This window comes from Callorhinchus milii, unplaced genomic scaffold, assembly GCF_018977255.1.
Source record: "Callorhinchus milii isolate IMCB2004 unplaced genomic scaffold, IMCB_Cmil_1.0 Scaffold157, whole genome shotgun sequence".
NCBI lineage: Eukaryota > Metazoa > Chordata > Chondrichthyes > Chimaeriformes > Callorhinchidae > Callorhinchus > Callorhinchus milii.
This window is the reverse complement of record NW_024704898.1, coordinates 39,821-52,795: the sequence shown is the minus strand read 5'-3', so window position 1 is coordinate 52,795 and position 12,975 is coordinate 39,821. Positions and strand designations below refer to the sequence as shown.

Below are 12,975 nucleotides of genomic sequence, written 5' to 3'. Positions count from 1 at the left end.
CGAGGCGCTGGACAGATAGTTACGGACCCGAGATGAGGGGCGGGAGGGGGGAGGGGGGGGGAGAAGCATGGAGATCGAAAGCACGGTCGAAGAGGAGGGTCTTGAGGTGGGTGTGGAAGGTGGCGAGGGAGGGGGCGAGGCAGAGGGACTGCGGGATGGAGTTCCTCTATCTCTCTTCCGGTGTGCCGACCGACAATCCCCCAAGTAGGCTTCGAGACATCTTGACGATGTGAAAGGCGTGTGTCTTATTCTTACTATTTTTACACCTGCTGGTGACTGTTTGCGAGGGACAGAAAGGCTGAACGCATGCCCACCTAGGAGAACCTCTGGTGCCCGGTAATGCCGTGTAGAGACGATGGTGCTGTGGTATTCATGGTCGAAGGTGGCGCTGCCAAAGTCCACCACCCTGGTAGGCGTGTTCTTAATGACCCGCTCGTCCCGCTTCTAGAAACACAAAACCGAGATTAACAAGGTTTAATCTCATCCCACCCCCACCCGCTAACCCCAGGAGTCCATGAATGATAATCCTTGCTGCGCACAGCAGTGTCCCAAAAAGTGACGTGGATTGAGTGACCAATTTGTTATTATTATTTTTTTGGAGGGGTTATTACCCCCGGAAAGCAATCCACCAATCGATTAACAAGCAAGTTCCTACTTACTGTTATGTAAAACAGAGGTGTGTGGAAGTAAGGAAACTTGCCTAAGGTTTTGCCCCCACCTGATCTGCCCGGGAATCAAACCCGGGTCCTCTCATTTGCAGGGCGAGCGCTCTAACCACTACGCTATGGGAGTCTACAAAGATAAGATGCTATGAAATGATGGACCATATATTGGTGTCCATGTTACAAAACTTATCAGACGATGAATTTCTGAACGATTCGCGGGCCAGATCTGGAGATGGGTTGACCCGAGCTGGGCAGGGCTTTACCACTCAGCGGAGCCTCACCTTTTCCACATTGTAGACGATATCGTAGTCGGAGTTCACAAACAGAATGTTCTCCGGCTTCAGGTCGGTGTGAGTCAGTTTGCTGTTGTGTAAAACTGGAAGAGAGACAGGTGAGTCAGAGTGAGTATCAACCACTTCCTTGGTGGCTCACTGCTCAAGCCCCACCCAGCCCCCCCACTTCATGGGCATCCAACCCCACCACTGATGTGCACTATATCAGGATGGTCTAACTGCGGCCTGCAAATTGTTCAGAAATTCGTCGTCTGACGAGCAAATACAAGCAATACCGAGCGAATCAGGAGACAGATCAAGATCTGCTCGGCAACAGAAATGGCTAATTAGGAGACATTCCCCAGGACTGGCAAATCAGGAGACAGTTACCAGGAGGGGTGAGAGCTCAGATTTTAGTTGACAGCAGAACATGACCAATCAGGAGACAGTTACGGGGGGGTTCCTATTCTAGCTGATAACAAAACTGGCCAATCAGGAGACAGTTATAATAATAATCCTTGCATTTGATATAGCGCTGTTCACGTCGGGAGGACGTCCCAAAGCGCTTCACAGAACACACTGTAAAGTGAATTGATTGTATATTTGTGGGCGAACGCGGCAGCCAATTGCGCACAGCAATGTCCCACAAATAGTCGTAGATTGAAAATGACCAATTTATTATTGTTTTTGGTTTTGGAGGGATTATTATTAGGCTCTGTGTGGAGTAAGGAAACTTGCCCAAGGTTTCGCCCTGCCTGGAGTTACCGGGGGTTCCTACTCTAGCTGACAACAGGACTGGCCAATCAGTAGACAGTTACCGTGGGTTCCTACTCTACCTGACAACAGGACTGGCCAATCAGGAGACAGTTACCAGGGACTCCTACTCTAGCTGACAACAGGACTGGCCAATCAGGACACAGTTACCGGGGGTTCCTACTCCAGTTGACAACAGGACTGGCATATCAGGACACAGTTACTGGAGCTTCCGACTCCAGCTGACAACAGGTCTGGTCAATCAGATGACGAGCACCAGGCTGTGACTGACAACAGGACTGGCCAATCAGGAGACAGAGACGCAGAATCTGCCCGGCAACTGGACTGGCCAATCAGAAGACTGTCACCAGGACAGGCTGTGACCGACAATAGGACTGGCCAATCAGGACCCAGGCTGTGACTGACAACAGGACTGGCCAATCAGAAGACAAGCACCAGGACCCAAGCTGTGATTGACAACAGGACTAGCCAATGAGGAGACAGAGACTCAGAATCTGCCCAGCAATAGGACAATCGGGGTGGCAGTGGGGGGCGGGGTGGTGGGGCAAATGCTATACCTGACAACAGAACTCGCCAATTAGGAGACAGACACTCAGAATCTGCCCGGCAACAGGACTGGGTGATCAGGAGACAGTCACTGGGGCCCAGGCTGTGACTGACAACAAGACTGGCCAATCAGGAGAGATTCAGAATCTGCCCGGCAACAGACAATCAGGAAACAGTTACCGGGAAAGGGGTGGGGGTCTCCTACTCTAGCTGTCAGCAGAACATTGCCAATCAGGAGACAGTTGACGGGGGCTCAGGCATCGCCTGATAACTGGTCGGGCCAATCAGAAGACAGAGACTCAGAATCTGCCCGGCAACAGGACAGTCAGGAGACAGTTACCAGTTGGGGGGGGGAGAAATCAGGAGACAGTTACGCCCCCCCCCACCCTGCACCCCCCCTGTTCGTACGCCAACTGACAACAGAACTGGCCAATCAGAAGACATAGAGGCGCAGAATCCGCCCGGCAACAGGACAATCAGGAGACAGTTACTGGGCGGGCGGAGGGCTCAGACTTTAGCTAACAGGACTGGCCAATCAGGAGACAGTCTCAGAATCCGCCCACTAACAGGACTGGCCAATCAGGAGACAGAGACTCATAATCTGCCCAGCAACGAGACAATCAGGGGCAGTTACCGGGAATGGGGGGGGGCCTCAGACTTTAATTGACAGCAGAACATTACCAATCAGGAGATAGTCACCAGGACCGGGGCTGTGACTGACAAGAGGACTGGCCAATCAGGAGACAGTTACCCCCCACTCACCTGGTCATACTCTAGCTGACAACAGGACTGGGTAATCAGGAGACAGTCACTGGGGCCAAGGCTGTGACTGACAACAAGACTGGCCAATCAGAAGACAGAGACTCAGAATCTGCCCGGCAACAGGGCCGGCTAATCAGAAGACAGAGATTCAGAATCTGCCCGGCAACAGACAATCAGGAAACAGTTACGGAAGGGGGTGGGGGGCTCCTACTCTAGCTGACAGCAGAACATTGCCAATCAGGAGACAGTTACGCCACCCACCACGCCCAGCCATACTCTAGCTGACAACAGGTTTGGCCAATCAGAAGACAGAGACTCAGAATCTGCCCGGTAACAGGGCTGGCTAATCAGGACACAGAGACTCAGAATCTGCCCAGCAACAGGACAATCGGGAGACAGTTACTGGGTGGGTGGGGGGCGGGGCTCAGACTCTAGCTGACAACAGGACTGGCCAATCAGGAGACAGGGACTCAGAATCTGCCCGGCAACAGGACAATCAGGGGGCAGTTACTGGGGGTGGGGGGGGGCTCAGACTTTAGTTGACAGCGGAACATTGCCATTCAGGAGACAGTTAAGCCCCCCACCCTGCACCCCTCACGGTCGTACTCTAGCTGATAACAGAACTCGCCAATCAGAAGACAGAGACTCAGAATCCGCCCGGCAACAGGACAATCGGGGCAGCTACCGGGAATGGAGGGGGGGGGGGGGGGGGGGAGGGCTCAGACTTTAATTGACAGAACATTGCCAATCAGGAGACAGCCACGGGGGCTGTGACTGACAACAGGACTGGCCAATCACCAGACAGTTACTCCACCCACCACGTTGAGTCATATGCTAGCAGACAACAGGTTTGGCCAATCCGGAGACAGTTACCGGGGGCTCATTCTCTGGCTGACAACAAGACCAACCAATCAGAAGACAGATGCTCAGAATCCGCCCGGCAACAGGACAATCAGGAGACAGTTACTGAGTGGGGGGAGGATGTTCAGACTTTAGCTGACAACAGGACTGGCTAATCAGGAGACAGAGACTCAGAATCTGCCCGGCAACAGGACAATCAGGGGGCAGTTACCGGGAAGGGGGGGGGGCTCAGACTTCAGCGGACAGCAGAACATTGCCAATCAGGAGAGTTACCCCCCCCCACCCCGCCCGGTCATACTCTAGCTGACAACAGAACTGGCCAATCAGAAGACAGAGACTCAGAATCCGCCCGGCAACAGGACAATCAGGAGACAGTTACTGGCTGGGGGGGGGGCTCAGATTTTAGGTGATAGCAGGACTGGCCAATCAGGAGACAGAGACTCAGAATCTGCCCGGCAACAGGACAATCAGGGGGCAGTTACCGGGGGCTCAGGCTGTACCTGACAACAGGACTGGTCAACAGAGTAGATGCATTTTGGAGCTGAACTGGCCCCAAGGTGACATGGTTGGCAATGAAGTGTGGGAATGGAGCCAGCCCTCTGTGACGGTCTCTCGCCTGGTTCTTGAGCCAGACGGGTCCACATTATTCCAGGGCACTGCTGAGGACAGCACAGCCCGGCTCATCGGCAGGACCTGGAAGGGGAAACCAGTCACTGGGGCAGGGAATACTCCCGCTCTTCTTAACCCTGCAATCGAAGCCCTAACTAACAGGTAGTGGTCCGAGCTGGCCAAACAGTGGGAAAGCTTGCCAGACAGCGCTCTCAATGGCAAGCTATGTGCCTTTGGGTGCTTATAGCATGTGTAAAGCTATGGTCACAGTACTCACAGTTCACGGCATGGCAGGTCTGGTAAGCCATGTGTTTGACCTGATGAATGGGGTAGGGGACGTAATTGTTATCCTTCAGAAAATCGAAGGTGCTCTGCCCAAGTAGCTCAAACGATATGCAAATATGTCCGTGGTAATCAAACCAGTCGTACATCTGAACGCAATGACTGAAAGAGAGAACAGATTTTCGTTACACAGAGCACAGCCGATTATGGGAACAGTTCTCGGGAAAGAGAGAGACTTTCCTTAACACGAGAGGGTCTTCCTCCCCAACCCGCTACCCCCGCTCGGCTGGCTCCGGCCTCCTGCTTGTCCCTCGTGCCCTCCGCTCCACCATTGGTGGCCGCGTTTTCAGCCTCTACGCCCCAAAACTCTCTCCCTCAATCCCTCCGCCTTGTCCCTTCCTTACCCACCTTCAGGTCACGCCTGAAGGCATTCGTCTTCCAACCATGCCTACGGTCACCTCTCCCCTCCCACCAGCCCAGTATCGTGCTCCGCCACTGCCCAGCAGTATCCCTACCCTGCTTGAGGGGCACTGCGTGAACGTAAGTTGTTGTTGTTCAGTCAGACGTAGAAGCAGCGAATTTTACTCACAATTTATTATCCGGGTCTTTCTCATTGATTTTCTCTAAGACATTGATTTCCAACCATGCAGCTTCCCGGTATTTCTCCACATTCTTAATTATCTTGAGAGCCACTCGCAAACCACCCCTGTGAGGGAAACAGTGGAGATCATCACCCATCAGCAATAATAATCCTTACATTTGATACAGTGCCTTAACGCGTCTTTGAGACGTCCCAAAGTGCTTCACAGGATACACTGAAGTGAATTGACTGTATATTTTGTGGACGAAACGTGGCAGCCAATTGCGCACAGCAGTATCCCGCAAACAGAGGTGTTTGGAGTAAGGAAACTTGCCTAATGTTTTGCCCCGCCCGGGAATTGAACCCAGGTCTTCTTGCTAGCGAGGCGAGCGCTCTAACCACTGAGCTACAGGACTCCACACTCTAGATTCAGACACACACACAGTTTGGTTTGGATACTCTTAAGCATGGTGATGGGTCTCCATAATTTGTATTATGTATAGTATATATAATATACACTATAGGCACTCTATGGAAATATACTTCAGACACACACGTACAGTACCCACAACCACACACAACATGCATTTATATATCGTCCCTCACATAGGATAGCGCCCCAGACGCTTGGCAGCCAGACACGGCAGCCAGTTTACGCACAGCAATGTATATCCGGTACACTGCTGTGCGTAAACTAGCTGCCGCGTCTGCCTACAAAACACCCGCCCCCTCCCTCCCGCGTGAAAGCCCAGCGCGGAAATCTTTGTAATCGAGGTACCTTCGATGGTCGATACACTGAACCACTTTGCCAAAGGTCCCTTCACCTAACGTGCTAGTAATTTCATCTAGCGAGGAGAGAGAGAGAGAGAGAGAGAAAGGAGAGAAAATGAGACATTTCCCCCCTCTGGAACAAAAAGGGATCGGTTTAGCTCAAAACAACGACAGCTGGAAGATAATTTTTTACAAAGCCTAAGTCTCGTTTACACAGCGTTCACTTTTGTCAATACACAGGTCTTTTGAAGCAGAAAGTGGGTGAGACCATCTGCTGAGAAAAAAAGCTTTCCATACAATATCTGTCCTGCAATTTAGGCTAAATTATAATAAGTCGAGACAAATAAAACACAGCAGGAGGAAGGGAATTTTCAAAAAGAAACAACAATGAGGTTGCCAACGTTTGTTGGAATCTTAACTAGAGAGCTAAATGAAGTTACGATTAAGGCTTGTACATCGTTCTTGGAGCCAGCCGCCGTTTCGATAGATCAGATGCCCCTCGTTGTCATCTTCCGCATTCTTAGGCCGTCTGGTGTTGTGTCGGCTTCGCTGCGTAGGCAGAATCCCGATGCCAGGGCGGTGCCAGCCACACACACAGGGGCGCCCGTCAAAACCATCCAATCATCATCCAAGTCAAATGGAGAGACACATTTGTTTCAAACCAGCAGCCACATTGGATGGTTGTTTGCGATTTGTGTTCGCATTGTCGAGCAGGAGGGGGGCAGCGATGGAGTGGTCGATTGCCAGATAGTCAAGATTCCAGGCAATTCATGCGCCCACATAGGATATATAACGATAGGGATATTGCAAGGGAACATGTCAAGATACACAGCACTAACTTAGAAAAGAATAAAAAATAATAAACAGTACACACCCCAGCTAAAACCTCCCCACTCCAACCCGTACAATCAGCAAGATTGAATTACAACGCCCGCCCGCCCACCCCTCACCCAGGTTTCCGCTTTACCACAAATACATTTGAGAATGATCAAAATTAACCTCTGGTTCTCCAGCTCACCCCACAATGTGGGGTGCAGTGACAACTATTTGGCGAGGGGAAGGGAGGGGATGGGAAGAAAATAGATGGCCGATTCAGCAGAATAAAATGCCACCAATACTGCTCATGGCACCTAAGACGGAGGAAAAGGTTTCCGTTCCGAGACGTGCCGTACTATTTCACACGACACACGGCTGAGCCAGGGTAAATCACCAAGCTCCTGTGCCATTCCTAAGCCACTGTTAAAATTGTGTTTGTCAGGGACCTGGTCTAGCGATGAAATCTTTAATATCACCTCAAACCGTCTGTTCAGTCATGTTAATGATCTATCTATACATTACTTTGACTATCTTCCGTGGTGGGGGGGTTGGGGGGTCTCCTTGGACCTGAACTGGCCACAAGGTGACACGTTTGGCAATGGATTCTCGGAATCGAGGCAACCATCCGTGACAGTCTCTAGTCCGGTTTCTGAGCCAGGAGGGTCCGCAGTATTCCAGGGCACTCACTGCTGATGACCACACAGCCCGGCCTGGCTCATCGGCAGGACCTGGAAGGGCCGACCAGTAACTGGGGGCAGGGAATCCTCCCACTCAGCTCCTGTTAACCCTGCAAGCCAAAGCCGTAACGGGTAGGGTGAAGCGCTCCGGGACACTACCCTGCGTGAAGGACGCTATAGAAATGCAAGTTGTTGTTGTTGGTGGTCCTAGCTGGACAAACAGCAGGAAAGCTTGCCAAAAAATACATTACATTACTTTAAACCCTGTGAACGGCAGAAGCTCCAATACACACACTACCCAGGACTCTGCTTGAAGCTGCTAATTTAACACCCTTGCCCTTTCACACATGCCCCTTCAACCTATCAGAAAGGCACTTGCAGCACGACTATTAAGACGTTTTCTCTTCCTCTCTCTCAAAGTATTTTGAAAATAAACATATGGAGAAAGGCAAAGAAAAAAAGGGGTTGCTTTAATAGAATATTAGAAAGCCCACAAAATATACAGTCACTACACTTTAGAGTAGGTAACTAAGGGGAGCTGGCTGAGTCACGTAGGCCTGATTGGCCTCATTCTGCATCTTCCTCCCTGTACTCCTCCCCCCCACCCCCCTCCCGCCGACAACTGACTAAAGAGAGACTATCATCAGCACAGGACAAACTGCTTTACACCGACAGTGTACAGAGGCTCACAGATTGGTTATAATAATAATCCTTGTATTTGATATAGTGTGTGGAGTTCTGTAGCTCAGTGGTTAGAGCACTCGCCTTGCAAGCGAGAAACCTGAGTTCAATTCCAGGCAGAGGGCGAAACCTTGGGCAAGTTTCCTTACTCCACACACAGCCCCAATAATAATCCCTCCAAAACTAAAAACAATAATAAATTGGTCATTTTCAATCCACGACTGTTCGTGGGACATTGCTGTGCCAATTGGCTGCCGCGTTCGCCCACAAATATACAGTCAATTCACTTTACAGCCTCTTCTGTGAAGCGCTTTGAGACGTCGAGAAGACGTGAAAAGCGCCATTTCAAATGCAAGAATTATTATTATTGTTATCATGGCTTCGAGACGTCTGTCTTCGAGACGAGAGTGAATTGACTGCATATTTTGTGGGCAAAAGGCGAATCCACACGATTCTATGGAAGAGCAACGAGCCAGCCACAAATGAGGCCTATGCAGTTCGGGCGAGTTGGGTGATGGCAACAGGAACAGCATGGGGAATAACAACAACAACTTGCATTTACACAGCGTCCCTCACGTAGGGTAGCGTCCCAGAGCACTTGACAGTGGCGGAGCCTGAGGCACGGTCAAAGGGGTAGGTCCTCAGGTTCGACCTGAAGATGGGGAAGGAAGGAGTGGCGAGGCGGAGGGATAGAGGGAGAGAGAGAAAGAATAAACAAGGCAAGGAGGGCTCACTGTGTGCAAGTGTTCCACTGTTAATAGTTCATATAGACATAAAGAACCAAAAGCAACACAAGGAATAAAGAGAGGGGACTTACCCAAATCATGTGGCCTGCAAAAAAAAACACATGTGCTACGCTAACAGAGGGTTAATAGTACTCACCGAAGACGAGGGACTATTTGACCTGCTTCTGTGCCGTCGCCGTTTGTGCTTACGTCTGCTGCTCTTCCGACTCCTGTAGCTGATCCCCCGATCCTCCGAGCGTCGGTAGTCAAACGTCGCATGCAAGCAGTAGTTGTTTCTGTTATAAAACAGTCATATAAGAGTTTCGCCTACAAAACACACAGTCACTACACTTTAAGAGTATCCTGTGAAGTGCTTTGACAAGTCTCGAAGACATGATAAAGAGCTGTATTGAAACCAAGGATTATTATATTATTACTATTACAGAGCTGAAACAAGCTGTCAAAAACGCATTTCGCCCCCTCAATCAGTCCACCCATGTTACGGAAGATGTTGCACATCTGTGTGTATCTTTTTATGTGTGTCTGAATCTAGAGTGTGGAGTCCTGGAGCTCAGTGGTTAGAGTACTCGCCTCGCAAGCAAGAGGACTTGGGTTCGATTCTCGGGCAGGACAGGGTGAAACCGTAGGCAACTTTCTTTACTCCACAAGCCTCTGTTTATCTAGCAGTAAGTAGGAATCCGGGTGTTAGTCAATTTGTGGATCGCCTTCCGGGAGTAAAAATCCCTCCCAAAATAATAAAATAAAAACTAATAATATGGACACTCAATCCATGACTGTTTGTGGGACATCACTGTGTGCAATTGGTTACCGCAAACTACAGTCACTCCACTTTACAGTATATCCTGTGAAGCACTTTGAGACGTCTCAAGACGCAATAAGACGCTATATCAAATGCAAGGAGTAGAGTATCTTAAAGAAGGGGAGAGAGATGACAAACCTTCTGGACATCAGATGGTAACTTTGGTTTCTGTGTCGTCTATCACTGCTTCTCGACCGGGATCGTGACCGACACCGACACCGCCTCCTTCCTCTCCGGCTCCTCCGGTAACGGTCATGACTGTCCCGGCTCTCCCGGTCTGACGAACGGTATCGCCTCAAGCGAGGCATCTTCGGAGACACAAGACAAACAAACATCATCACAAGAAGGCCAACGCCATCAGGTGAAAAAGGACCAAGGTCCACCCAGTTCGCCTTCCACCACCCTGGCAATCACTTGCACATTTTGTGTCCTAAACTATACGAAGACGTGATAACGCGCTATATCAAATGCAAGGATACGGTCACCTCACCCTGGCTTGCCGTCGGGCTCTGCCACTGTCAAGTGCTCTGGGACGCTACCCTGAGTGAGCGGCGATGTGCAAGTTGTATTATTATTATTATTACTGTATCCTAAGATATTATTTCCTAAAAGAAATGGATCTCATTTGTTCTTGAAACAAACAACACGTTCTGCTTGAGCATCTTCCTACTCGCTCACTGAAGTAGTGTTTCCAGAGATTTGTTCTGAATTTGCCCCCCTTCAATCGCAGGCCGTGTCCTCTGGTTCTATTGCTCAACAACAACTTGCATTTATAATAATAATAATACTTGCATTTGATACAGCGCCTTATCACGTCTTCGAGACGTCTCAAAGCGCCCCTCACACAGGGTAGCGGCCCAGAGCGCGTCAGTGCAAGATAAAAGAGCTGATCATTATCTCGTCCCTTCGGAATCACAAGACACATCGTCAATCCCTTCCCAATAAATTAATGAATAAGAATAAATTGGTCACTCAGTGCACGACTGCTTGTGGGGACGCTGCTGTGTACAATCGGCTGCCGCGTTTCGCCCACAAAACATACAGTCAATTCACTTTACAGTATACTCCAAGAAGCGCTTTGAGACGTCTCGACGACGTGATATCAAGTGCAAGGATTATAGACCTCACCACATAGAGCCTGGACCAGGCATCACGTGACCAGCACCGCTCCCTGGATCACGTGACAACTCCATCCTCCCCGCACCTCCCACCGGTCCTTGCGGCCACGCATGCGCAGCACCGAACTCCGCGCGGGAGGACAGCCGCCGCCGGTTACTGACTTACCGACCCGCACGCACGCACGCCCGCGCCCCTCGGCCGCATCTCCCGCCGCACCCCGCTCTCCCTCGCTCCTAGGCCGGGCGGCGAGGGAGAAAGAAACGCAGCCATTTTGCGGCCGCTCCGCCCCCGGCGCCATCTTGTCCCCTCAAGATTTTAACCACAAAACAATATTAAAACCGGCTCCCGCTCCACCCTCGTCCCCGCGCGCGGCCGCGCGGCTCCACTCCCTCGCCTCACGCCGCCCGCGCCTCACCCCCGGTTACCGTTTTCGCCGCCAGGCCCGTGCGCTTGTCCCACAAGAAATCCGTGGCGGCCACTTTCCTTTCCCCGCGCGTCCGTGACGTCACACGCAGATAACGTAATGCGCAGCGGGTGATGTTATACGCAATCCGTAACCCCGCTGGTGACGCGACACGCACGGTACGCACGGCACGCACGCTTCAAGAGGCGCTCGTTTAGGGGCGGGTCAGCTGACCTCAGGCGGCAGATTGGGGTTCGAGCCCCAACGCAACCCCTCCCAGAGAGATGGTTCATCTCATCATTGGCCGCTTTGTTCACCTGCAAAACACACAGTCACTACATTTACACATACAGCGCAGAGAAAGCAACGGGTTGAGAGTAGAAAGCGGGACACGGTTCGGTCAGTCATAATAATGATGATGATAATCCCGGCGTGTGACCCGGCGCCTGATCACGTGCTCGAGACGTCTCAAAGCGCTGCCCGGGACACACTGTAAAGCGTAGTGACTGTGCGTTTGGTGGGCAAACTCCGCAGTCGATTTGAGCACAGCGACGTCCCCGCAACCAACCGCAAAGTGATCAAGAGATTTTACCCGTTGCCCAGGACACCGGGAGAGAGAAATTGGTTTTCAGTAGATCTTTGATAATAAAATACTAATCCTTGCATTTGATACAGCGTGACATCCAGACAGCAGCTCACGTCCTCTCCCGCAACAGGCTCCATGATCCCCATCACCCCCACCCTCGCCTGGCTCCCCATCCCCCAGAGGATACAGTTCAAAATCCTCGTCCTCGCCTTCAAGGCCCTCCATGGCCTTGCTCCTCTCTACCTCTGCAACCTGCTGACCCCATAGCAACCTGTCCGCTCCCTCTGCTCAGCGGGCTCCGGCCTGCTTCACGTCACCCGCCTGGCCCACCTCACCAACAGCGGATCGGGCCGTCAGCCTCACTGCCCCCACCCTATGTAGCTCCATCCCAGTCGCTTCACCTCACTCCCTCTCTTACTCTGAAGATCCTCCTCTTCAACCGTGCCTTTGGTTACCCTCCTACACCTATCCTTCCTGCCCTCCACCCCTCCTGATCCCAACCCCCAGCTGGGGACCAAATCCCTGACTGTCCAGTGCTTTGGGACGTCCTCCTGACGTGAAAGGCGCTAATACAAATGTAATTTTGTATTGCATTGTACGTCAGCCTGCACTCTCCTCCCTCGCGCAACACTCTTTACCATCAGCTTGTTGACCCGGAGGAGGGAATCCTGATACTCGGTGACCTTCCTGATGTTCTCTTCAAACCTCTTCACCTCCGAAGCCAACTTGTCCAGAGAAGCTTTCAGATCTGATAACAATAATAATAATACATTTGACACAGCGCCTCATCACATCTTCGACGCATCTCAAAGCACGTCACAGGAAACGCTGTAATGTGTAGTGACTGTATGTTTTGTGGGTGAAACGCAGCATCCAATTGCGCACAGAAGTGTCCCACAAAACACTCGTGGATTGAGTGACCAATTTTGTTTGAAGGAATTATTACCTCCGGAAAAGTGATCCGCCAATCTACGAACAAACTACTTACTGCGAGGTAAACAGAGGCGTTTGTGTGTGTGTGTGTGT

General features: G+C 51.2%; 1 protein-coding gene across 3 annotated transcripts in view; it reads right to left on the bottom strand.

Moving 5' to 3' along the window:
- LOC103172468 (dual specificity protein kinase CLK2) overlaps window positions 1-11,482 on the bottom strand; it is a 13,403-nt gene extending 1,921 nt beyond the window's left edge. The window contains exons 1-9 of one of the 3 annotated variants that reach the window (XM_042345907.1): window positions 11,386-11,482; window positions 9,980-10,149; window positions 9,179-9,317; window positions 6,563-6,671; window positions 6,130-6,196; window positions 5,361-5,477; window positions 4,767-4,933; window positions 947-1,041; window positions 315-444 (exon numbers count right to left, since the gene is read on the bottom strand). In XM_042345907.1, coding sequence (XP_042201841.1) covers window positions 315-444; window positions 947-1,041; window positions 4,767-4,933; window positions 5,361-5,477; window positions 6,130-6,196; window positions 6,563-6,671; window positions 9,179-9,317; window positions 9,980-10,149 — 994 coding nt within the window. In that variant the 5' untranslated portion in view covers window positions 11,386-11,482. Of the gene's footprint in view, window positions 1-314; window positions 445-946; window positions 1,042-4,766; window positions 4,934-5,360; window positions 5,478-6,129; window positions 6,197-6,562; window positions 6,672-9,178; window positions 9,318-9,979; window positions 10,150-10,969; window positions 10,993-11,385 lie in introns of those variants that run through there. The other 2 variants (XM_042345909.1, XM_042345908.1) reach the window with 2 other exon arrangements.
- Between the last annotated feature and the right edge of the window lie 1,493 nt (window positions 11,483-12,975).